General features: G+C 33.4%; 1 protein-coding gene across 2 annotated transcripts in view; it reads left to right on the top strand.

Moving 5' to 3' along the window:
• The window catches only part of PTPRQ (protein tyrosine phosphatase receptor type Q), a gene marked incomplete at both ends in the record, with an annotated part of 256,731 nt that overhangs the window by 214,111 nt on the left and 15,767 nt on the right, over positions 1–26,853 (top strand). For both annotated transcript variants that reach the window (XM_080706359.1, XM_080706358.1), the window contains 4 exons: positions 11,195–11,221; positions 11,864–11,945; positions 15,534–15,624; positions 19,986–20,062. In XM_080706359.1, coding sequence (XP_080562485.1) covers positions 11,195–11,221; positions 11,864–11,945; positions 15,534–15,624; positions 19,986–20,062 — 277 coding nt within the window. The remainder of the gene's footprint in view (positions 1–11,194; positions 11,222–11,863; positions 11,946–15,533; positions 15,625–19,985; positions 20,063–26,853) is intronic.

Below are 26,853 nucleotides of genomic sequence, written 5' to 3'. Positions count from 1 at the left end.
GAAGGGAGCAAGAGAGGTTTTTTATTTCCATTTTCATTTCTTTTTTTTTTTTACTATCATGACAAACATAGAAATATTTCAGGTCAGCACATGCAGCTAAGGACAGGGACTCTATAGATTGTTTATTACTGGATATTTATAATCTAGGCCCTGTCTTACATGACCTTGACTCATTATTTATTTGTACTACTTCTGTATTTGTTGTATAAAACATAATTTGTAAAAGGATATACAAGTAAAATAATATTTTGAATATTTTATTTATTTTTGCACCACAGAAAATCAGTATACACCACCCCTAATAATAGAAAATTTGAAAATATTTATTTTCATGGTTTTTATTTTCTCATTTGTTTGATATGATTCTGGAACTTATGACAGTAAGATATACTTGTTTGTAATACCAATGACACCTAGTATGAAGCTTTACTGGGTTCTATTATAGAAATTAATTAAAATAACAAGTAGTTTTAGTATTAACTCTTAATTTTAGAGATCTTTGGCTTTTTGTGTTAGTAAAATCACTAATTTATTAGACCACAAAGCTAAAAAAAATAATAATAATTAACTAATTGCACATATGTGTGGGGCCTGCCCTTCAGTGCAGCTCTGAAGGTATTCATTTTTTTGAGGTGCTTAGAAGTCTAAATCCTTCCAAAGACAGAGACCAATAGTAGATTCTGGTAGGGAAGAAGCAAGACATTATTGTGAGCTCCCTAAATTGTTGGGTAACTTAGGCATATGTCCTAGTTGTCTGCAAAAAAGAACTGCTTCCTTAAATCTACCCAGATAACATGTGCTTTCTACTTGTATTTTAAAATTAGGCATTTTCTTTTTCTTCCAACTTGCCAAACTTTTCATGTTTTTGCAGTTTCCCTCTCTGATATATATCTTCATCTGTCCAAAAGAGAAATGATAAGAGAATAACTAATCAATAAATTAAAATACTAATTTTAGGGAGTTACCTGGTTAACAAAAACAAAGTTATAAGGCTTGGTTCTAAATTTGTTCAAAGATTTGGGGCTTGATATTTTAAAATTACTCAAGTTTTTTTTGTCCTTAACCTGTATCCTGAATGTTTTAAAGCACATCCTGCAATTTTTAACCATGTAAACCTCTCTAATTGTCTTCCACCTTGTTTCATAGGATATGACAATATATTCTCTCATGTTATACTTTTTCTTCCCAAAGAAATCTAATAAAGATTAATTTCTTCTTAATTTCATGAGAATATTCAGGCAATGCTATAATTTCATGATAACTTTCAGACATATGCTAAAGTAAGGTTTTACTTTTTATTGCAATGATAATTATACAAAAATTATGCACATTCATACTTAAGTTTAGGGAGTACAAGTTATATTTTTGAGAAAGAAAAATTAATATTTGGGGATCACCTACTTCACATTCATTAAATTAGGAAATAGCCTTTGAGTTTTATTGTCTGATAAACAAAGTAGCTGCCTTTAAAACACAGCCCAGTAAGTCACTGAGGTGAGAAAAATATGAGAAGAACCTGATGGTAAGATCAATAGCCATATACAGGTAAGACAGACCTGTACCATTAGGATTATGTGACTGACAGCCTGAGGATTGTCTTTACTTTAATTGCAACACATATTACCTATGCAAGAAAGTTACGACAAATAATCCAACAGAATTTTTACAAGTTAAATATTTCTTTGCTAGGAAAAAGGTGTTTACTATTTTCTTTCTATAAATAATTTATATACGTTTGATGATTAAATCAGAAAAATAGTAAGACAACATTAACCAATATTACTTGGCAGAAATTCAGTTTCCTTTATGCCTCAATTTTGTTTCCAAAATATTTATGTACCAATTTATACTAATTATTCTGCCTATTTTAGTTAAGTACATTAAAATCTCACCACCCAATCCAGTAATCGTGAATATAATTAAAATTCTCAAGAAAAGGAAACAAACAACTAAATGGTTTATAAAAGCTGCTATTTTAATAGACCCTTTCTTACTTCAATAACTCACTGTTCGAGATTTTTAGAAATGTACATATTGAATTTTATTTACTATATTAATATATTCAGGAAGCTTACTTTTTAAAAGAACATACTTTGAAAACTATAAACCAGATATGTTTGGTACTGGTGTTACTGTTATTTATATTTTCAGTATTAAAAATAATTCCAATCTACTTTTTCATATAGAGTTAGCTCACTTATAATTGCAGCTGTTTGCCGGGCATGGTGGCGCTCGCTTGTAATCCCCGCGCTTGGGAGGCGGAGACAGGAGGATCGCGCAGGTTCGAAGCCGGCTGCTCTGGCTTAAGAGATCCTGTTTCCAAATAAAAAGTATAAAATAGGTCTGGGAGTGTATCCCGGAGGTAGAAGGGTTCCCAGGAACCCCAATACCATCAAAAACAAAAACAAAAACAAAAAAATAATTCCTGCTGTTTATGAGCAACTACTATGTAGTAATCACTGCATTTGTAATGATAGCACTTAACTCTTTGAACCCTTTGTGGTAGGGACATATATTCACATGGTACAGATAAAAATGTATGCATAGAGCATTTAAGTAACTGTCCACAGTCATATAGCTAGAAAATAGGAAGGCACAGGTGTGTCTGATTCTGGAGTATCAAGGTGTGTGTGTGTGTGTGTGTGTGTGTGTGTGTGTGTGTGTGTGTACTGTATTCTACTCTGAAACATACTAGAAGAGGTCAGTGTAAACTCTCTTAGGAAACCAAGGTGTTCTTTTCCATCAGTGTTTTCTAGGTTAAGAATAATTTTGAGAGAATTGTTTCTTTTGATTTAATGATATGGGGCAAAGAAGAGATGGCATTTTAGTGAAGGATAAATTTGCAGAAACTGGAAGATCTTTAGTAGAATAAGTCCTATTCTGACTTCAGTAAGAATACATCATCTTAAGCTGAGAGATAAAGCTCTATGTAAAATAGTTTTAATTTGAATTATCATCATTGTTCTACAGACCCTAGTCAGTAATTTTACTTCTTTCCTAAATGTCTTTGGCAAACAATAACAAAAATATTTGAATCCGGAATACAAGAAACATTGTGCAAGTAGCATGAAGTCTAACACATTAAATGCTCATGTTCTTGTAGTAACAAATAAATAATGATGCAGTATGTCTTCATAATAAATAAATAATGAATTTTTACTTCCAGATACTCTTCATTTTTCTTTAGACGCAAGGAGATTTTTGTCATCCAGTAAGTTATGTGGTAATGCAGAGTTCTGCTGTGATTATTTTAATTGTGTCAGGTGATGTGCTTTATATTTTAAGATACGTGATATTGAGCATTTTGTTGCTTAATATGCTATTTTTCAAATGCCAAAAAATGCTTTGTGTTCACGATGTTTCCTCTATAACTGCATGCTATTGATATGGTAAAATTAATCTCATCAAAATGCACATCGATGTATGATGTGCATGTCTTGATAATTTGCTGTGATTTCATGTTGTGTTAACTTTGATAATAATTAAGGCTTCACCTAGAATTCTTTACAGGCTTCTCATTCTATTATTTCCATAACATAAGGACTAAATTCTCTAGTGGATGGGTAGAGTCTGCATTTATACTTCACAGAAGCTCATTCTGCAGCTGTAGATGGTTATTATCTAAGGACAAGACAATGACACTTCTTATTCTCTGTTCTCCTACTGTCTGTTTCATACAGACAACAAATTTTTCTTTTGCCCTGACCCATGGGTGATCATGTGAGCATGAACCTCTTCTGATACTCAGCCATTTAATCCTGGCACAAAAATTTCTTGACATACTCTGAGAGCGGAGTAGCAGCATGACAGCATTGGCAGAGACTACCCAGCAACTGAGTCAGTGCCCCAAAGGTAATAAATTTTTGTGCAAAAAATATGAGTGGAGACAGAAAATGAAAGCACACTTGATTTCAAAATCATAAATCTCCTGAAATGGAATCAGTCTCCATGAGCCTTAAGTCTGGATGGGGCCAAGGCTCCTGACATTCTGGTTGACCATGAATGGTACTTAGTATGATTAAAATAAAAGATGCCAATACTAGTTCTACTCTAAGTAAACTTAATGTTAGGAGAATTATATGTAACTCTGTTTTGCTTCAAATTAACTAATTATTAGATTGATAAAGGTTGATGAAAATGCAATTTGTTAAGTAGGCAAAATGGTGCATACTTGTAATTTTAGGCTTCAGAAACTTATCAAGTTTCTTATTTCAAAATAAGAAAAAGAAATAAAATAGGGCTGGGTTGTACCTTGGAGGTAGAATACCCCTGGTTTCAGTCAGTTCCCAGTACAAAAGAAAGAAAGAGAAAATGCATTTTGTTCAGAGGATCTGCTTAATGGGATGCAAATATTTGTCAAAGTAAATGTTGTTGGGCTACAGATTTAGTTGATCATGTCACACATAAAATACCTATTTCCAGCTAGCACTCAAAGTTGACCTCTTGACACTTGAAACTCACAAGTAGCCTGGTTTGTTCAGCCCTGCCAAATGTCTTTCTTTATCATCATAAAATAGAACCCTTTTACTTTTTCGTCATTTTTACCTCAGAAAAATGTTTTCATGTTCATAATACTCTCACTCTTGATCTCACTAGATTTTTCTTCCAAGAATCAATGAATGGTGTCATGCTTATGATGAGCTCTTGTCTCCACACAGCCAAACCTGATAATCGAGTTAATCAGAATACTTCCACATAGCTCGTATTTGTTAAATAGATCTGATCTTCTTCTAAATCTAGTTTCCTGAAGCTGCCTTCTAAATTCCGACACAGGACTTCCATTGCTTACCTGCCCCCCTAGCTATTAGCTCTGGCTGTAAGACTTATTTTGGACTGTGTGATGCCTTCTGTCACCTCTTCATTAAGTCTTTGCTGAGAACCCTCGTCTACCTCTTCACCCAGCTGTCAGCAGGCTCTCCTCCCTAGCCACTGTTTTTGCCCTGTTGCTCTTGAGATAGCAAAGTTATGCCCATGTTTTTAATTGAGAATACATGGTTGGTAAAATAAAACATCTGTCAAGAATTTGTTTTCAAATGTGCTAACTTGGAGAGGCTTCGTAATAAGAAAAATTTGAGGCCTGCCACACTGACAATCTCACTCACTGACTTCAGCAAGAACGTGGAATTCCCAGCTTAATCTAAATAGGCATTTTACCTTTGAATTAAGGAAATCTCAACACACTTCCCAGGTATCCAGCTCTATATTAGGCACTGGAAATATGGTGATAAAAACAATAGGGGCATTGCCTCCAAAGGCTGCCTTTCCAATTAATGCTTTTCTTAAGCCTATTTGTCCTTTCAGATATGAGGAGGCATATTAAGAAAGCACTAGCTATCCCTTACTAATTGATGGATTTTCTAATTAAATAAGAAAAGAATGATATTACTTACTGATTCACTCATAAAATGGTTTGTTTCACTTATAAAATGAAATTCTAGAAATAGCTATATGTATGAGCCATTGGTTAAAGTAATACTTTAAGTTATACTGAGGAACCCAGAAAATTTATAAGTGATTTGATAAAAGAATGAAGAAGGAACTGAAAGAGCACTATTTTAAAGCCTGAAACAAAAATAGTAGGAAAGAAAATAACTAAGTTATCTCTAGAAGTATTATAACAGTGCACTGCAAAAGAAATAGACTATTATTATAAAAGTAAATGGATATAAAATCCTGAATAGTGATCATAAAATATATAAACTAAAGTCATATTCGGTATTTTATAAAACTTGAAATATTTATTAAAATATTAAGATCTTAATGTGAAAACATTAATTATATTAATTATAAATATAACTTAAAATATTCATTAAAATTCTTCACACATTTGTTGTTTAAATGGGTAGTATGTTTTGTGTTTTATTAATACATATTTTTATATCAAGGTCATAAATTTGAAGTTCTTTCATTTTTAACCAATTTAGCAAGTTAAGTAGAAAAAACAGTTTCTCGATTTGTCCTGTATGCCTGGTAATGCTGACTTAAGCTGCTCATCTATAGGCTAGCCTCTATGGCGCTCTATTAGGACTATATTTTAATTCCCTGTAGATTTCAACTAATTAACCTTGAGAGAAAGCTGAGTCTCTGTGACAATATGGTCTTCAATCACCACTGCCAACAAAAATAAATGGTTCCTCTCCAGATCCATGAAGAGTAATCTGAGTGGAATTCAAGTTTTTGATAGACTTTAAAGAAATGAGCTCAGATGTGAAATAATACCCTTTTCAATAAAAAGGCATAGGATTTAAGACAGCTAAGATTTATGTAATAGAAAGCATTTAGCCTTTTATATTGGTAAGTGGTTAGTTATCTTCTTGAAATCTGAACAATTCCCAAATTGATTTAGCCACTAATGAACTGAAAATAATTTGACGGTAAACCTTCACCATCATACGTGAATATGAGTGCTATTCCAGCCTAAAAGTGCCTTCCATTGAACAATTAAAAGAAATAAAAAGAAATTTTGTATGTGAGTTTGAATGTCTCCTCAAATCATATGATTTGAAAATAGCACTCCTTCTGAAATAACATTGCACATCAGTTTCTGCAAGGTTTTATTTTAATGGTTATCTAAACAATCTTTCCTGCAAGTGATTTAATTGCTTCATCAGTGGTAAGTCAGTACATTTTTTATAGTTTGGACCACCATCTTTTCTAATTCTGTAACTTTGTATGTGTGTGTGTGATGTTCCACCTCTGAGACACACTCCCAGCCCCATTTTAGTTTTATTTGAAATAGTCTTGCTAGGTTGCTGATACTGGCCTTGAACCTGCAATCATCCCATCTCAACCTCCCAGTATTGGGATTACTGTCATGAGCCACTTGCCTGACTAATTAATACTTTTTTATTTAAAAATAAAACTATAAAAAACTGAAAGAAGCCGGGCGTGGTGACGCACGCTTGTAATCCTAGCATTCGGGAGGCTGAGACTGGAGTATCGCAGTTTGTGGACAGCCTCAGCTACTTAGTGAGGCCCTCTGCAACTCAGTGAGACCCGGTTTCAAAATAAATAATAAAAAATAGGGCAGGGGGTGTAGCTCGGAGGTCAAATGCCTCTGGGTTCCATCCCCAGACCTGCAAAAAGAAAAAAGAAAAAAACTGAAAGAAAAATAAAATAAAGAGTGCAACTAGTATCTAAGAGAAAACCACAACCACAAAACATGAAGCTAATAATCAAAGGAATAATGTGGATTCTATAGAAAACTATGTAGGAAGGAGGATCTGATTTTTATTTGAAATAGTCGTAATTTGAGCTATCTAGGTTAAGTATTTCAAGATTTTAGCTTGTGAAAAATTGTAACAAACATAGATCAAAAAGTACATAAAATACTATTAGAAGTCATATTTCTTAGGGTATATAAACACAAATGTTAAGTTTGTGTTATTTTGTTAAATAAACACAGATTATATAAAGTCCTTGGGTTGAGGTAAAGTGATTCCAAAAATAAATAAATAAAACCCAAACAGAGCCTACCTCTTTTTTAAAGTTGATGCCATTTTTTTTTTACCAATTCAGTAAGCAAGAGCAATTTTATTGTTCACCTAAGTAAATTTCTGATGTAGTACATAGCACTTGTTATTCCAATGTTACTGATCTAATATGGTATATTTTTAGGCACATCTACTGGTTATTGATTATTCTTGTGATAATGCATATTTGAAGTTTGAATTGTCACCTCCTGAGAATTCTGTGTCTTAAGAGTTTTGTGGATTCATTCAATTCAGATAATCTCTCAGAATACCTAGTGCACTTATATATTTGTTTGTGAGTGTGTGTATCTTAGTCTGAATTCACCCATAATTTTATATTTAACAATGACATATCCAGAATTTAGTATGAATTAGATCAGGAATGCCATGAAGTAAACTGAATGTTAAATAGCCATAGCAGAAGGTAGGAGGTGATTTGTTGTTAGAAACTTAATTACACAGAAAACACACACACACACACACACACACACACACACACATTATTTTCGTTTTTGTACAATATGGCAAGGTCCTTGGGGCACTTACATTCAAATCAAATATTAAAGAATAAGTAGAATTTGGTTGTGGGGAAAATACCATGGAATGGTACCAAATGGAGAGGGAGAGAAACCAAGAGAGCTCCTGGAGGGCGATCAGGGAAGATGCAGGAAGTGGCAAGGAGCGGTATCGGGACTGTGGGAACGACTACAAATGTTTTAGATGATACATAAAACCACATTATTACAGCACCATTCTATTAGAGGATAGGGCCTTGCATGGAGAACTGACAAACTTATATTTAAAGTCTAGATATCTATGACCACTCTAGGTAGGACCCTGATTAGGAAGAACACAATAAAGACTCTTGCTGCTTAATTTTAGCACAATCTAGTTTATCTACTTTTGAGTAAAATTAAGACAAAAGTTTGAACATAAGAGAAAAATCTCTTCTTCATATCAGTGTCAATGGAATAGTATGTATAGAAAAAGATTGAGTTTATAAAACAAATGAGAAAAAGTAATTTTAATACCAGCAGTAGTAACTAATTTGTATATATTGCTTTATTAAAGCCAGAGATTTATCTAAGTACTATACATATATCATCTTTGTGTGTGTGTGTGGGGGGGGGGGTCTGGTGATGGAACCCAGGGGCATTCTACCTCCGAGCTACACCCCCTGCCCTATTTTTTATTCTTTAATTTGAAACAGGGTCTCACTAAGTTGCGGAGGGCCTCCCTACGTAGCTGAGGCTGTACATGAACCGCGATCCTCCGGTCTCAGCCTCCTGAATGCTGGGATTACAAGCGTGCTCCACCACACCTGGCTCATATATCATCTTGATTTTCATCCAGTTCAGGAAACTGAGGCACAGAAAGATTAAATTGTGCAATATAGCATGGCTAGTATTTAATGGGCAGATATTTGAAGATACTTGAACAAGATCATTATAGTTTATAATGAGACAAGAATTCATAAATAATCCAAACCCAATACCTAGTCTGTTGTGGTGTAAAATTAGACTCTTGGGAGACAGCTTTCAAATGCAAAATAAGAACAGTAAAAGAAAGCAGTTTTCTATAGAATATTCACTGAAAAGAAATGAATTTAGAATATGTATTTAATTACAACTTCTAAATGAAGAATAGAGATCGCTATTCAAAGAAGAGCAAAGGTGTGAAATATATTATGCTTTAGATGTTTATTGCTCATTCATACTTTGATTCTTTATGTTTAATGTCTCTTAGCAATTCACAGACATGTACTGATTCTTCAAATGACTTCTTGATGGCTTTCCAGAGCCTAGTACCTATTGTAGATTCCAGTTATCCCAGGAAAAAAATATTTTTCTAGTACAGCTGAAAATAATCCTGGATCTTCTGTGAAGGAGAGAATTTCTCCATTGTAGGATGCTAGTATTTTTTAATTTATTAATGAAATGCTACCTTCGACTATGTGTATACATACGAGTATTTTCTTAAATAGGTCAAGCATGGGCCAGTTGCTAAATCAGATATAGTGCGTCTGAATTTTACCATCACCAACTGTCCCCTGCTATTAAAAGTGACACAGGTCAAGAATTTCCATTCCCATGCAGTATCAGGTAAATGGATCTTGCTAATTCAAGTATCTCAATCATTTATATCTCAAGCTCAGTTAATTGGGATTTACCCAACCCTCTTTTTTTCCTATTTTTGAAGAACATGGTAGTATAGAAACGTTAGGCCTTGAGTTCTCTAAAGCAGCACATATAATGGGTCTGGCTCATTCTTATGTTTTCTTGCTGGTTTTTCCAGAGGGCATTTAGTTCTAACAAGGGTTGATTGGTGCCTTAGTTTCCACTGCATCTGTGACTATATCAGAGATATTTCTGGCACTTCCAGTTTTCAGGCACTCTGTTTTCCCTGTTCTTCAGATTCAATAACCCTTTGAATCACCGAGACTCTTCTCTTTCTGATCACTCTGATGCCATATTTGATAGAGGGGTGCTCTAGCAGCTTAATCTCTGAGAAGCTGGGAGACATCTGTTGGGGACACCCAACCATTATTAGCTGAGACTGCTATTATACTTCTTGGTAATACCTGCTCCAGAATCCCCATATTCTCTACCATTTCATCTTTTGTGATAAAATAGGCTTCCTTTTGACTTACTGATGTTTTCTTAATTGAACACACCTCTTTGTGGCCATTTTCACAATATTGATTAGTCATGTTCTTCAATTATTTTCTTTCATCTAATACTTAAAAAAAATATATTTTCTTGCTGGGCTTGGTGGCGCATTCCTGTAATCCCAGAACTTGGGAGGCTGAGACAGGAGGATTGCAGGCTCTTGGACAGCGTCAGCTACTTAGTGAGGCCCTCTGCAGCTTAGTGAGACCCTGTTTCAAATTAAAGAATACAAAATAGAGCTGGGGGTGTAGCAGAGAGGTTGAATGCCCTCTGGATTCAATCCCTAGTACTGAAAAAAAATTGCTTGTAACCACTTTCACTTAAAACATAGCAAAATAGCAAAATCATCCTCAATATTATTTACAATGTAAAGCTTTGAAAAAGTTATTCACTTTATTTCATTATATCTTGTGACTTTTGTGGTTTCTGCAGTGCTAATTTGTTATGCATGACAAACGTTTTAAACAGTGCACTTGTCTCTAAGTTTGTGTGTGTTGTATAATCTATTTTGCTGCTAAAAGTGATTCGGTGTTTTGAGAATTATAACAATCTTTGTAAATGATCTGTCACAAAAAAATTATGTCTAAAGTCACTGAAATGTGTTTCATTTCTTGTCTGTATGTTCATCCAAACTTGTTCCTGAAATAAGATTTAGGCAACATGTTTTTACAGATTGATTCATTCTTCCATGACCAGTATACTCCATAGATAAAATATTTTTAAAATTTTCACTAACGCTTTGGGGGCATTAAATATTATGTGATATATTAAAAAGTGATTTGCTCTCAGTGTAGTTTCCCAAATTCCTAACAACATAATAGTAGGGATTTTTTAAAATCTGGAGAGAAAAGCAAAATATTATTTGGTTATATTGAGTCCAAATAATATAATTTCAAAAATGTGAAATATAATTTAAAATGCTTGTTCAGTGTTGGTGATGGCATAATATACTTATTACTGACTTATGGTAATTTCTGATTTTAATCTAGAAGTCTTTCAGAATGAGCTCTCCCCTCCAACTCACAAATGCATTTAACACAATTTCTGTTGCAGGTTACTTAGTTATAGAAAATCTATCAAGTAAGTTTTTGAAATCTTTTTTTTCTTGTCTTTTGAATATCAATTCCCAATCTTAATGTGTGGTTCCCTTTCTGTATGTTTGTTGGAAAAACCTCTAAGCTGGATATAAATCATAAAAGCATGACTAATTGCATGGTAACTGGAGAAATGCTTTCTCTCTCTCTGGGGTGAAGTCTGCATGTCTGTATTTTAGCTTGAGAGGTAATACGGGGATATTTAAACTCCTTGGGGCTTAAAAACCATGTCATTATGAGAATGAGGTCACTGCAATATTTTATATCTTCTAAAACCTTGTAATGTACAAAATGTTTTCTGTATGACAAAGAGGTATTATGTGCCTTAAGATTCAATGATAACTTTATGCCCTTACATTTACTTGAAAAACTTTATTCACGAAAATGTTAAATCCTTCATTTAAAGTCACTGAAAATTTGAAGGAATTTTGTACCCTGAATACAAAGAAAGTGAACATAAAGAGGAAAAGTTAACTCTGTAAACATTAGAGGGACTTTAAAGCTTTCCGTTGTTCTTGGTGTCTGCATGCCTCTTATTCTTCAGCTGTTAACAGTACAGCCAGTGCCAGGCGTAAGTGAAAAAATACAGTCTAACATGACTCCGTTTTATACCTTTCTTTACGCGGAGGCCAATAAGCAAGAAATCCTTCCTGCAACATGTTGAAGAGCTTTGCACAAACAACAACCTAAAGTTTCAAGAAGAATTTTCGGTATGTTACCAGCAGTTGTCACAACATTGCAAGACCTCCAGTCGTTTCATGTGTCACATTTCATGTCCATTTTAAGCATGCAAGGGCATGAAGGACTCTGGCCTTGATAATCAATACCCAATTACCAGCTTGATTGTTTGGATAGTAATGTTACCCTGGGTGGCCTCTGGTGCAACCTGATCAGAATTATTCACCTACTGTGTCAGGAAAAGGTGCTCATCTTCAGACCTCCCCACAATGGCAGCTTGGCCTCCTTTTCTGCTCTTTCATCCAACTACAGATGCAAAGCTAGAGTCGTGCGTTCATTTCTTTTTATTCGCATATGAGCTTTTTTTTTTTTTTTTTTTGGTGGTACTGGGGTTCCTGGAAGCTCTTCTACCCCCGGGATACACTCCCAGACACCTATCTTATACTTTTTTATTTGGAAACAGGGTCTCTTAAGCCAGCACGGCTGGCTTTGAACCTGCAAGATCCTCCTGTTTCCGCCTCCCAAGCGCAGGGATTACAAGTGTGCGCCACCACGCCCGCCGTATATGAGCTTTAAGAGCATACTATAAATGTAGTTTTATACTTAAATAGTTTACATTTAGACACCTAAATGATTCCATTTCCTATTTGCATGTTTAGTATACATTGATGGTTCAGAAGAATATTATTATACCATATTAAAGAATGTCACATTAAAGAATATCATAATTAAATTAGCATATTATGTCACATTAAAGAATAAATTATTAGCATATTGTATTATTTCAAAAACTAGATAAATAATATTATTTCTAGAACTACCCCCAAATAAGAAAATGCACATGTAATGTACCTGTTTAACAAGGCCTATTTTTAAGTTACTATGAAAAAATGCTTTATCATTAGGTAGCTATGTAAAACTAAGAACTTGTCACTTTAAAATTAAGAGTTGAGAATAATTTTATTGTTTTTAACATTTTATATATCTATTAAATTGAAATTTTGTAAAAAAAATTAAGATAGATATCAGATCCGAAAGCTATTTTGAGATTTGTAACTTTCCTAACTTAATGATTATGTATTATATAAAAATAGATGTCTAAATGTCACTAAAAACTTCATTTCAACTTGTTTCATGAAATTCTTACTGTGTGAAACAAAGAATCAAATAATTGGCTTAAATAATTCAGGATTGTAATATATCAGTCTCCTAGGGAATAGTAACAAAAATGTGAGAAGATTAATGGTATTTCCTGCAGCTTTTTGGTTATGCTTCTTAAGTAATATTGGTCTGGACTTAACAAAATCAATGGAACCATAAAATTTTCCCTAGCATTTATACAATGAGAATTCTCATTTTTTCAGGAGTAAGAATGTAATTTTGCTAGAAAAGGAGCGAATATAGTTACATTATGCATGACTGAGTAGATGAAAAGTATTATTAGCAATAACATTTTCATGTTGCATTTTCATTGCTAAGAATATTGAGAAAACTTCTAGTTTAATATTTTAAAGGCCAAAGAGGTTTTTTTTAACTTTTTATTATTCTAATACTTTATTAAGAAGGCAAAATTATTATGCTATAATAAAGAAAGCATATTTGATGTACATATTTGATAAACCTGTTAGTGAGTCAAACTCATATTTTGGATATTTATAAACTACTACTAGAGGAAAGGCATTTTATTTGACATATTGATATATACCAACTCAGCACTTACCATCTAAGTGACACTGGACTAATTACTTAATTTTTCTGCGACTCAGCATCCTCATTTGTGAAATAATGATGTCTACCTCTTTGAGTTGTGAATTCTAAAATGGTTGAATATGTGCAATATGGAGCAACTGATAGTAAAGATATTAGATATTAGGATTCTACTTCATATCACAAAAAGCTCATATTATGGTAAGAATGGCCAACCCATATCTTATAAATTACAAAAATGCCATATCATGATAGAAGTCTGCATGATAGAGGTATGCATACAGATTCAGAAGATCAACTCTGAATATCATTCAGAAAATACTTTATAAAAATGTTGACCTTTGAGATGAACTAGATGATTAGTAAAAGTCCAGAGAGAAGACAAAGGGACAGTATTCCAGAGAGAGGGCAAAAGCATAAAGAGGCAGAACATGGAATTCATCTGTGTTCCCACCAAAGAAAAATTAAACAGTAGGTTAAAGGGCTATATAAGGAAGATCACTGAAGTAATGTGTGCCCTAATAAGAATGAGACAACTATCCAAGCAGCCTGGTAATTGGGTATTGGTTATCAAGGCTAGAGTCACTTAAATCTATTAGTGGAAACTTCTGTGTGAAATAATTGTAAGTATCACTTTTCAGAAAATTCTCAATATTCATTTTTCCTTCCTCTGTTTATCCTCACAAAGCCTGACACAAGGAAGCTGTTTGGTCAGATACTTTCAGGATAGGGAGTGGGGTTGTAGCTTAGTGGTAGATCACTTGCCGAGTATACATGAGGCCCTGGTATCCATTCGCAGCACTGCAAATAAATAAACAAACAAAATTTCTAAAACTTTGATGCTAATGCATCATAATTGAGATGTTTACACATGCCTACATGCAAACAAATGTCCAGATATTATTTTTGAAGAAAACTGAGAAGGGAGATTATTTAATTTAAAAAAAAAAACCAGTTTATAATGATGTTGAAAGAGTTGTAAAGATGCACATTTTAACATTTCTTTTTTAAAAAATTTTATTGATGTATTGTAGTCATATATCTTAATGGGGTACAAGATGGTAGAGGCATACATGCATACATCACTCATTTACCTCTTCCCCAGTTCCCACCCCATTCCGTTCCCCTCCCTCTTTCTCATGTTTGGCTTACTGGTTGACTTTGATATGTTTATAAATATACATCATGTACATTAGGGAATTTGGCAAGTTGAGACATCTGAAATTGTAAACTATAAATTTGTAAATGTAAATAAAAAATAATGAGCATTTTCTTGTACCAGCTTCCTGAAAAAATGCATATGACAAAGAGCAAGGTAGACAGATAGTATCATAACTTTTCACCCAAATGTCAATAATAGGTCTTCTTGACCCTTTGTCTTTATCTGGTCATTCATAATAGCACCTTTGCATTCCACTATCAATTTAAAAGTGCCTACTGAGTACAGGAATTGACCTTTGGCATCTTCTCAAACTGACCAATGTTGTACCAATTAACAGGCATGAAATCACACTGCCCGAGAAGAAAAAACAAAAAATAAATCATCAAATTTCCTCTTCCTACTAAGTAGACATTAAAACATTAAAAAATGGTCAGTGTATACCTGAGGATCCATGAGTAAAAGGGTCTCTAGCATGGTCACCACATCAGAGGGCTTTGCAAAGTGCAAAGAAATCGTCTCAAAAGTGGATAAGGACTCAACTGATTGACATCATTTACTTAATTAAAATTAACTTTCAAAAGATTAGGTGAACTCATTCCTTTTAATTTGACCTTGTCATCATATTTATGATAGGTTTTTTTTAAATTAAAAAACAAAAAAAAACATGTTTGGAAAGAAGAATTGTGTCTTAGTAAGTAGAATTTCTTGTTTACTTGTGATGTGTAAATGTTGCAATAACTTTATTTTACAGGAATTACCAAAATTTCTTCAGGATCTTTCTTCTACTGATGCTGATCTCCCTTGGAACAGAGCAAAAAATCGCTTTTCAAACATAAAACCATGTATGCCCGCTTCTTATTTCTGACTTATCTATGCAGTATTTTAAAATGTTTGCCATCTCAATTTTTTATTTTCTTAATTTTTATTATGTATAAATTGGATTATAGCAATGCATTTCACTAATAGTTACCTCCGAATTTTATCTTTGCTTTACTCACTTTTATTCAAATTAATATGCATGGCTTTCAGCTTGTTCACACAAGGTTCACTCATGCAGGTACAAGAAACTATAGATCTAATGGTTTCTTAGCTTTGTAATTTAACCCAAATAAGAAACATGTTTAACATCTTCCTACAGACGTGGTCGCAAATGAAAAGAGAAAATTCACACTTAGCTTTGTGTGTACATTAGTCTCCCTCAAGAGCAAAACCTTATGAAACATAAAAAGTGCATTGTAAAATACTAATCGAAGATCTGAGTAAATGTGTGCTTACTAAAATTGGTTTTACAAAGAAGTCAGGGATATTCTTCACCATAGTACAGCTCTATTTTTAAGCATTAAAAACAGTATTATTGCTTTAAAAATTAGCAGTGGTGTGGAAGGAAAATCGTAATCTTTCTCTGTTATAAACAGGTATATGTTTATGTTTTGAACAAATAATATTATCAATATTCTGATCAGTATATTTTATGTTAATTGTATTTTACATTAGGTTTTAATGCTCTGAAACAATATGTAAAATTTAAAGTTTTAAACTATTCCTAATTTTAAAGTTAGCACATATATTTTCCTATTTTTCTGCCTTTTAAAATATATATTAGAGAAGTTTCTTTATTTTTTAAAAATGAAACTTTTCTACCTATAATAGCACAGACTTGAAGAAAAATATAATTCTAGAATGTAAAATTATAAAGTAATTGGAGAGGACAAAACAGACCAAATTCTAATATTCTAGAACTAGAGAATAACTTTTATAATGAAGGAAACAAATTTAGGAAAACCTGATAGAGGAGGTAGTAATCTAATTCACCCTATTAATTCCTAAGAGCCAGAACAGGAAGAAAATACAAATCCATTTTAGTATCTAAAACCCTTTCTAAATAAAGCAAGTTATTAACTTTTATTATTTATTTATTTATTTATTTATTTATTTATTTATTTATTTTGTGGTACTGGGGATGGAATTTAGGGGCATTCTACCTCCGAGCTACACCCTCACCCCTATTTTTTATTCTTTATTTTGAAACAGGATCTCACTGAGTTGCAAAGGGCCTTTAAATTAAAGATGAATTACTAATATTCTTATGAATATGACCTTTCTCTCAACATCTCTCTCCCTTTTTTTCTCCTTTTCAAAGAATTGACCTAGCTTGGCTACATCATAAATTTAAATGGAAAAATCTCCATGTTTCTATATTTATCTCCACTAAATTTCTTCTAAACTGTTTGTTTCATGCCTACTCAATGGTTTCTGTGAAAAAAAATCATAATCTGACTAAAGAGAAGTTACTAAAGAATAATTTATATTCATTTCTAATTTCATTTATTATGTATGACTGAATTAATTTATATTATAGCAATATATGTGAGAAATAATTTAAATATATCTAACTTATTTCTAAAGAGTATCTAATTTAAAATATGTCATATTTGAGATCCTAGAAATTTTTTTTTAATTTGGGAATTGGACCCAGGGGCATTCTATCTCCAACCTACACCCCAAGCCCAAGAAAATTTAAAATTTTTTTATTTTGAAACAGGGTCTTGCTAATTTGCTGAAGATCTTACTAAATTGTTGAGGCTGATCTAAAACCTCCAATCTTCCTGTCTCAGCCTCCCAATGGGTACTGGTATTACAGGCCCTGGCTAGAAAGATATTTTTAAATGTGGCTTTCCAATCTTTAATTATTAAGCTCTCAGTGCATTTATTATCTGGACTCCCACTTTGGTTATAATAAAAGTCAGATCATTCTAGCTCATCACTCACAGAATGGGAAGGGAATAAAAGTGGTTGATTGAACCTAATAATGTCAAGAAAATAAAAAGAAATCTGAGTTACATGATTACCTTATATCTTCATATTTAAGGCTAATATAAAAATAATGAATCAGACTTCCTGGGTAATACCTGTTAGTCTACTAGCTTCCTTAGTGAATGTGGGCATATCATTCAGTGGTCTCTACTGATAGTAGTTTTTCTGTGAGGATTAGATGAAACGATCATGTAAATAACTTTGCCTGGTACTGGAACACAGGAAGCACCCATTAAGGTAGTTCTTACGATGGCTAGCAATCAGTAAGTCACTTACTTTTAAAATCTGCTAACTTTCTGGGTTAACAAAATGAAATCATAGGCCCTTAAAAGGCTTATTATCTGGAGATTGCAAGCCTTCTTCCCTAGCTTGGCTTAGAAACCTATCTTTAAATTCATAGCCATCTCTCTCTCTCTCTCTCTCTCTCTCTCTCTCTCTCTCTCTCTCTCTCTCTCTCTCTCTCTCTCTCTCTCACACACACACAGCAAACAAATGTTTACACTAAACACATTCTCACTAAATATATATTGTGCTTGCAGAGAACCCATAAAGATGAAGGAACAAGTCTTTCCCAGTAGGGAATTAACACATTTTAATAGAATGAATTTTAGCTTAAGCCAGCTAAATGAAATTCTTTGTTTCCTCTTAGTAATGTCAGAAGTAGAATTTCAAATATAACTGTTCATTTTAGAAGATATTAGTTTACAGGGCTTTGAGATACTAGAATTAGCATCAAATATTTGCAGAAGAGAGTTCCAAATTTGTTAGACAAGATGCTATGACCATACCATTCCAAAGCCACGAGGAAGAGTTTAGTTTATTGTTGACTAGGCTAGTTATAAACAGGCATATTTAGTGAATAAAAACACCCAAACGCATGTGGCTTCTCTTTCTGGTTTACTAGTCTAACTGCAATGTCATTAAAATAGTGAGAACATACAAAATTCAGTATTTCTAAGACATAATTTTTTGTAGAAATTTGTTTTAGCATATCTTATTTCTAAATTTAAACACATTGGATAAATAATTATACTTTCTAACAGTACAGCTAAATCATTTCATTGTAGGCTATATCCTTAAACTTTGAGACCATGAAGACACCTGTATTGAGCACTTTCTATAAGCTTTTATATGCATTTTCCTAAAGAGGATCATACAAAATAAATATTACAAGTACATATTATAGTTGAGATAACTAAAGATCAGAGAAGCTAAGTAGTTCACCCACAGCTATGCGTATGATACACAGATCATATAGAATTTAAACCAGTCTCCTCTATCCATTTTTCTTCCACAAAACAAAATCCACAAAAACCTTCAAAATAATTTAGTAATATATACTTAATGCTATTTCTGTGTTTAGTTAAAATTATCATTGAACATTCTAATTATAATGGTAGCTTGGTAAAAATACTCAGGAAAAAAATAACCTCTGACATAGTTCTTTGAAGATAAATGGACATCTGGTTTTATAAAATCTTAAATATTCTAATGAGCAGTAATTAGAAATATTGTATTAAAGAATATGCAGATAAATTAATGAGAAAAAATAAGAGGCCTAAAAATAGACCTAAATGCATAGGGAAATCTAGTGTATGATAAAAATGGTGTTTTGAGACAGGGAAAGGAAGATGAAATATTAAAAAACTGGGAGTTTGTTGTCACAAATGAAAAATTTAAAATATAGTCAAATATATTCTTTAAAATTAATCTCAATATATGAAAGATTGAAATACTTAAATGTAAACCATAAAAATCCACTAACATTTCAGAAGCTATAGAAAATTTATAAAAATATTGTTATTATCTCTATGTAGTAGAAATATGGGCTCAGAGGGAATTTCTTTAATTTACGGTCACTTGCGTACTTGAATATTATATCATGAACTCTTGGTTTTTTGGGGGGCGGTGAAGCATTGCTTTTGTTTTCTAGAATTTTTTTGTTTTGTTTTGTTTTTGTTTTTGTTTTCAGGTCTGGGGATGAAACCCAGGAGCATTTGACCTCCGAGTTACACCCTCTGCCCTTTTTTTTATTCTTTATTTTGAAATAGGGTCTCACTAAGTTGCAGAGGGCCTAAGTAGCTGAGGCTGTGAGGCTGTCCACGAACCCCGATCCTCCAGTCTCAGCCTCCGGAATGCTGGGATTACAAGCGTGCACCACCACGCCTGGCTTTGTTTTCTACAATTGATCTTCCTATGTTTTTAAGCTCACTCGAAACATGCAATCTTCCTGCCTTAGCCTCCTAAGTAGCTCAGACTACAGGCATGTGACACTGTGCCTGGCTTCATGAACTTTCAAATTGCTTTTATAGTAAAAAAAAAAAAAAAAGTAGTGATGATTTTAAAAGACAATTAAAATTAACACTGATTCCTTATATTTTCTTTTTAGATAATAATAACAGAGTAAAGCTGATAGCTGATGCTAGTGTTCCAGGTTCGGATTACATTAATGCCAGCTATGTTTCTGTAAGTTGCTAATTTTATATATTTTATATTTTTTAAAGCACAAATACTAAAATTGTAGTTCCAACTATTTAAAAAAATACATTACACCCTCTATGGATCTTAAAGTGCCAGTTACCTACAACCACACTAATCACCTCCCACTTTAGAGATGAGAATATGAAGGCTCCTGAAAGATTCTGTTTATCAATAATCATTTCTCTAGTTTTTGGCTGTCATACAGCTACATGTTACATATGACTTATTTTTCCTCTGTTTCAAATGTTTGTTAGTGTTACTCTCTGTGTAAAATGAAGTCTGCCAGTCTTTCAATGAAACAGTCAAACAGGCAGTCATGTCCATACAATATGAAAACCTGTTATGCACGTTTTACTTTCTAAATATGCAGTCCTTCAGGGGTATGATGTTGCTCTGTTCTTTTAATTCTTGGATTCTAACAGAATTTGTACATCATGGTAGCTACTTAATAAACATACTATAAATGAACCAACCTGGAGAGAATTGTGATATGCTTAATATACTTATCTTACACACCACAGACAATAAATACTAATTGAATTGGATTGAAAATTGAATGAAACCAAATTCTTTCTCTGCCCCTCTTTCTCCATGCCTCTTTTGTTCTGTCAGTACTCATCACCTTCATAAGAACTTAGAAACCTTACAGGTATCCAAGACCTCCACTTTGTTGACCCATTCTTGGAATCTTAAGTGTAGGATCCATAGTACCCTTATGGTAATTTCACTTGACATTCACCTTAGAAATCTTTCTAAAAGATTCTTGAAAATGAAATATCAGCCTCACCTGACATCAGTTACATCAATTTGCTTTTTCGTAAGGCAGATAGTTCTGTCCCTAGAGAACTCTATATACAGATTTCTTTTTAACCAAAACATGTCCCTTCATATTTTTATCCACTGGCTTTAATTCTAATGCATAGTAAGGTTAACCATTTTTATGACATGAACCTGCAGGTTTTGATTTGTATTTGATTTCCTCCACTGCTCTTACTCTCCATAGGTTTGTCCTCTTTCCCTAATCATTGGTCTTTCCACTCAGGCCTGCCACTGTCTTTTGTTCCCCTGAATCTCTACTTCTATAACACTCCATCCTTTCCACAGCATAAAACATACCTGTCCTGTGTTTTCTTCCCTCCAAGCAAGTGTGAAAAGAGGGAAAAGGAATTCATTCTAATTCTATACTAGTTGGTAATTACCTTAAAACTATAATCATATACTCGGTCCTATTTTTAAAAGATTGAAAAATGGGAGAATTTAAGACTTTTTAATAGGGTAAGAAAGTGAGTGTTTAGTGAAGGCAAAGCATCCTTAAAATTTTCATCCTACTTATATGGTGTAACCTTAAATCTCTATTGAAATATCCATGTGGAAATAATTTTGTGGCAATATTTTATTTAATTATCAATTGAATAATTACCATAATATAATTTTTTCTAAATACTTTGTTGAAATTTTATACTTGTTAATTTTCATTTTAGTCCAAAGTACAAAATGTTGATGTTTTACTTTGATTTACATAATGGTATTCCCATTTATATATTTAATCATTTTTCTTATGATCTTAATGTCTTGTGATGCTATATAGTAGGACAAAAGCCACTGGTTCTATCAATACCTATTTATTTGTACCATTTTTATTCACTACTAAGTAGATACAAATGAATAACTCCTAGTCTGTGATGGATATCAGCTATGGGAAACTGACAATATAGGATATGAATATTTATTAAGAAGGAAACCATACAGTTTTAATAGATGTAACTGAATCACACAGATTATAGAAGTAAAGTAATATTAATGAACCCTAGTGTTTCTCTAAATATTATAAGTAATCCACAGGCAGCCATGAGCAAGTGATAATGTGATGTGAACAATGAACCACAAAGCCTGAATATAAGTATTCTGTAATCAGAGGTGGTATTATAATAAATCTTAGAACAAGGTTATTATGACCCATATATAATGATATGCATAATCATAACTGAGCCGCATGGTAAGCAGGCCGAGGTGAAGCAGACTGTATGTGAAGGCAGATTTCTGTGTTAAGGTGGGAAGTATATCATATTGCTCTTATGATATCCATCAGGGAACGGCCCTTTGCTGGGGATGCCGGGGACAATGAGAATTGGCCTAGTGATCCTAGTGTAGTGGCCTCCTCTGCTCTACCTCCAGCTCAGGCTGCCTTCACCTTCGGAAGAATATCTGACACCTCAATTTGCCCTCACTTACCAGTTTTGTTACATGGCACCTCCGTCTGAAAATTCAGGAACACCTGATCCCGGAAACAAAAGACAAAGGCCAGATTGCAAACGTATTCTGGGTTCCCATTTGAAGCTAGGGTCAAAAGGAAGATAACTACAAAAGGAGCAGGGGGGAAAGCAAATTAAGTAGTTTTTACATAGAAAGTGAGAAACTGAAATCAGGGAAGGGAAGGGGAAGGTCTGGAGGAAGCCCTGCAGGCTTTTCAGGAGGCTAGTGAGACAATACAGATATTCCTCTGCCCTTGGCCAGTCCTAAGAATTGTGCTCCTGGAGTCAGGACTTAAGACGAGCCTGTGAAATGTTGATGAAGGAGGGACTATGAGAGATAAAACAGGAAATAGAAGAGAAAGTTTGTAGTCCCATAAGAAACTACAAACTAAAAAGTAAATGTGAAGTTTTCAAAAGAGCTAACAGTAAAAATATGCTTTTAGGGACAAAAGAAAGTCTCTGAGCCCTCAAAAGTATCTCCTGTCAATCTGGGATGCCTCAAATTACTTTAATTTGATGACAGCTTTTACCATAATTAGATTAAAGGCTATGATGTAGAGTGCTATAATACCATCAAAAATATCAAATTTGTTCCCACTTTAATAAAAGACTGTGATACTAAACAATGTAGAGATCTTGAAAAGTGAAATATAAATGAGCATGAGAACATTTTTAAGTCAGTAAATTAAAATTATTTATTTTCTTTGCTCTTTTAACACTTCAGATACTTAACATATATAGCCTTTGTTATTTTCTGATTGATATCTCATTTATTGATTGGCTTCTCTGTGTAAGGATTGAATAAAGTACTAGACACTATGTGAAGTGAATATGTTTAGTTCCTCTTAGTGAAGCACCTTTGTATTTTTTTGTTTTGTTTTATGGGAATTTGGGGGGCATTGAGGACTGAATTTAGGGGTGTTCTACCTCTGAAATAGATCTCTAGCTCTGTTTTATTTTTTATTTTGAAATAGTGCCTCACTAAGTTGCTGAAGCTGTCCTCAAACCTGTGATACTCCTTTCTCAGCCTTTCAAGTACTGGGATTACAAGTATTCACCATTGTGCCCAGCTTCAAAAACTTTAAGAGTAGAGATTTGACCTTCATGATTTTAATGTTGGTCATGCAATAATGCATCGAGGACCCACAAAATACATACACATTAAAATATATATATACATGCATGTTTGTGCATGTCATTGACAAGGATTTTCTAGGTAGTTTAGAAGATAATATGAAGAACATGAGGAACCTCTGCCCTCAATGACTTTGTAATCATGTAAGGTGAAGAAACTATATATATAAATGCAAACATATACATCTATGCATCTACAAATATATCGGCATCAATGCCAAGCATATCTCTTAGCATAATAAAGAAATTGGTGATATTTGGGGGTTCAATATAACTAGAAATTTCAAATTTTACCTTCTAGAGTTCAGCTTACTGTACTGGCCTTCTTATTTGCATAAATAAAGAGAAGCTCTTTGAAAAAGAGCCTTTATTTAAAGGCTCTAAGATGTCATTATTGTAACGGAGCCCCGCCTTTGGGCACCAAAACTGTAACAGCATGAGATGGTGATGTGGGTTCTTGCTCTTAGCTACTTTAGAAAAAAAATAGTCAGAACTATACTTCGGTAAGCTTAAGCAATTTTTATTATTACAAAAGTATAAAGAAGGGACAGAATAATAAAGCACTACATCAGAGGGATGTAGTGGAGTGCCTTGAAAATAAGACACTGAAGTTTTTGAACATAGAACAGTTTTTATAAGGATTCATTATCTCCCATCCTGCTTAACCAATAGTCTTTCTATCTGCTCCTGACCCAAGTAAGTGTGGACCCACCCATTATCTCCAGAGTAAGCCTTTGGGTATGATTATGAGGATTCACTATCTCCCACCCTGCTTAACCAATAGATAGTTTTTCTATCTGTTCCTGGCGTAGGTATGGGCCTGCCCATTATCTTCAATGTAAACCTTTTGATATGATTATGAGGATTCACACTTTCCTATCCTGCTTGACCAAAAGTCTTTTCATCTCTGTCTGCTAGAAGTTATTTATTACGTAAACTTATCTTTAAAATATGAAGGGCCTGGGCTACAACTCTTTGGTGTACTTGGTAATCACTTTTGGTAACAGCTGCCTCCCCTTCCTGCCTGAGTGCCTGCGCAGCACCCAGGTCCTAACTATTTTTTGCATTTTGAAATTTATACCAAAGCAATTTTCCAGTACTGGCACATTCCCCATCAATTATCACCTATAAAGTTCAATTTAAAAATCTCTGCATGCTTGTTTTCTAAAGAAATATTTATATAGCACTTAAAATGTTCACATTCATTATCATATAATTAATCTTTAAAATGACTCTACAATGTATACAAGAAAATAATTATTATCTCCAATTTATAATAATGAAACTGAAAATTAGCTAATTTAAATAACCTGCTCAATGAGGTATATTACTAGAAAGGAATAAAACCAAAACCAAAGCTCTAGTCTCTCAGCCTATACCTTTTATTCATCATGAATTTCGGCCTTATTTCAATCAAACTTAATTTAATTAACAAAATTTAATGAGAAGTCTTATCTTCACTAAACTTGATGAAATTACTGAGACAGTATACAGATAATTTAGATGTATGTGGTTCAACCTTCAGAGTAGTTAAATCTGAAAGGAACTAGGAAGAAAAGATTGATCTTACCTTCTCCTTGTACATGTACTACTCTAAAACTAACTCTATATGCAAATTCACTGCATATGTTTGAATAATTATGTATTCATAATTGATAAGATTAAAATATTATTACTTTCCAAATAAAACTTGAATTATTTATTAAAATGTAGTGCTGCGATGCCTGGTATGTAGATCATAGGGAGCAAATAAGTCCATTAAAGTGACCATTGTACTTAAGAAGATATGAATATGTGCTTCAGAGCTCAGAAAGACCTGTGTTTCCAATTCCTTCCTGACATTTTTTAGTTGTATGACCTTCAACCACTGAGTTAAATTTATGCATCCTTATAATAATAATATTATTAATAATATTAGTAGGACTAATCCCTTCCTTGAAGGAAGCCATGGAGATTAAAGAAGATGCTTGTATAAACAGCTAATCACATGTGCAAACACCAGAAGCACTTAATAAATGCATGCTATTTTAATCACTGTTGGTGTATAGTGGTAGACTCTAAACTTTTCTAGTTGGTAATAAAAAAAATCTTTGAAGCTAATTTAAGTACTGCATTTAAACATTTCATCTTTGCTCAAAGATGGTAATGAGAGCTGGCATGTGAAATGAAACACACTTTGTTCTAATTATTACCGAATTTTTTTTGGGGTGTGTGTGTGTGTGTGTGTGTGTGTGGTGCAACCCAGGGCATTCTACCCCTAAGCTACACCCCCAGCCCTATTTTTTTATTCTTTATTTTGAAACAGGGTCTCACTAAGTTGCAGAAAGTCTCACAAAGTAGCTGAGGCTGCCCTCAAATCATGATCCTCCCGTCCCATCCTCCCAAGTACTGGAATTACACGCATGTACCACCATGCCTAGCTTTACAGAATTTTAAAAATCAGATAAACTCTGTATTTCAATTAAAGAACAGACTTTTAGGTGAGACATTTCTTCTCCCAAAACAAAGTTTTTGTATAAGTATTCAAAAATAATAGAAATGGTCCACAGAACGGGTTTCTCTCCCCTGTTCTCACAAAGTACAGTGGAAGTGCTCCTACTTATCTCACCTCTAGACAAACATTTCAGCTGTGCTTAACCTTTCTTAAAAATAAATTTATCTTCACAGGAAAAAAAAAAGGTATGTGTATCATCATTTCTCTCCTCAAGAATCAAGGGGAAAACGTAGCCATATAAAGCAACTTAAATCAGGGGCATGGTGGCACACAACTGTAATCCCGATGCCTGGGAGGCTGTGACAGGAGGATTGGGGGTGCAAGGGCAGCCTCAGCAATGGAATGAGGCTCTCAGCAACCTAGTGTGCCCTGTTTCAAAACAAAAAAAAAGTAAAAAGGAGCTGGACTGCTCCTGAGTTCAATCCCCAGTACTGCAAAAGAGAAGAAAGAAAGAAAGAAAGAAAGAAAGAAAGAAAGAAAGAAAGAAAGAAAGAAAGAAAGAAAGAAAGAGAAAGAAAGACAGAACAATAAAGATACTCAAATGACAAATGTCATATTGATATATGATAGATTAAAATGAAATTAATGATAAGATTTAAATGCATAGGTACATATTTTAGAACTCAGGTGTAGTTAGTGAACAATTAGTGTTTATTATACTGAAAAACTGGGCTCATGTAACATTCTTTTTTGTAAGTAATTGGTAATAAGCTTTAAAAATAGTATGCCCAATGATTTATATATATGCATAATATATAAATTTATACCATATATGACATAGCTAATAATAAGTGAGTTGGATGTAGAATAATTCATACTGTAATATACATTCAACTCACTTCCCCCTAAGGCGTCTGCTTTCTAACCTTGCACACAGTGGGTCAATATGTTCCCTC

The sequence above is a fragment of the Muscardinus avellanarius genome, assembly GCF_963383645.1.
Source record: "Muscardinus avellanarius genome assembly, chromosome: 11".
NCBI classification, from domain to species: Eukaryota; Metazoa; Chordata; class Mammalia; order Rodentia; family Gliridae; genus Muscardinus; species Muscardinus avellanarius.
The sequence above is the reverse complement of the archived record's forward strand: the minus strand, read 5'-3'. Positions and strand labels throughout refer to the sequence as shown.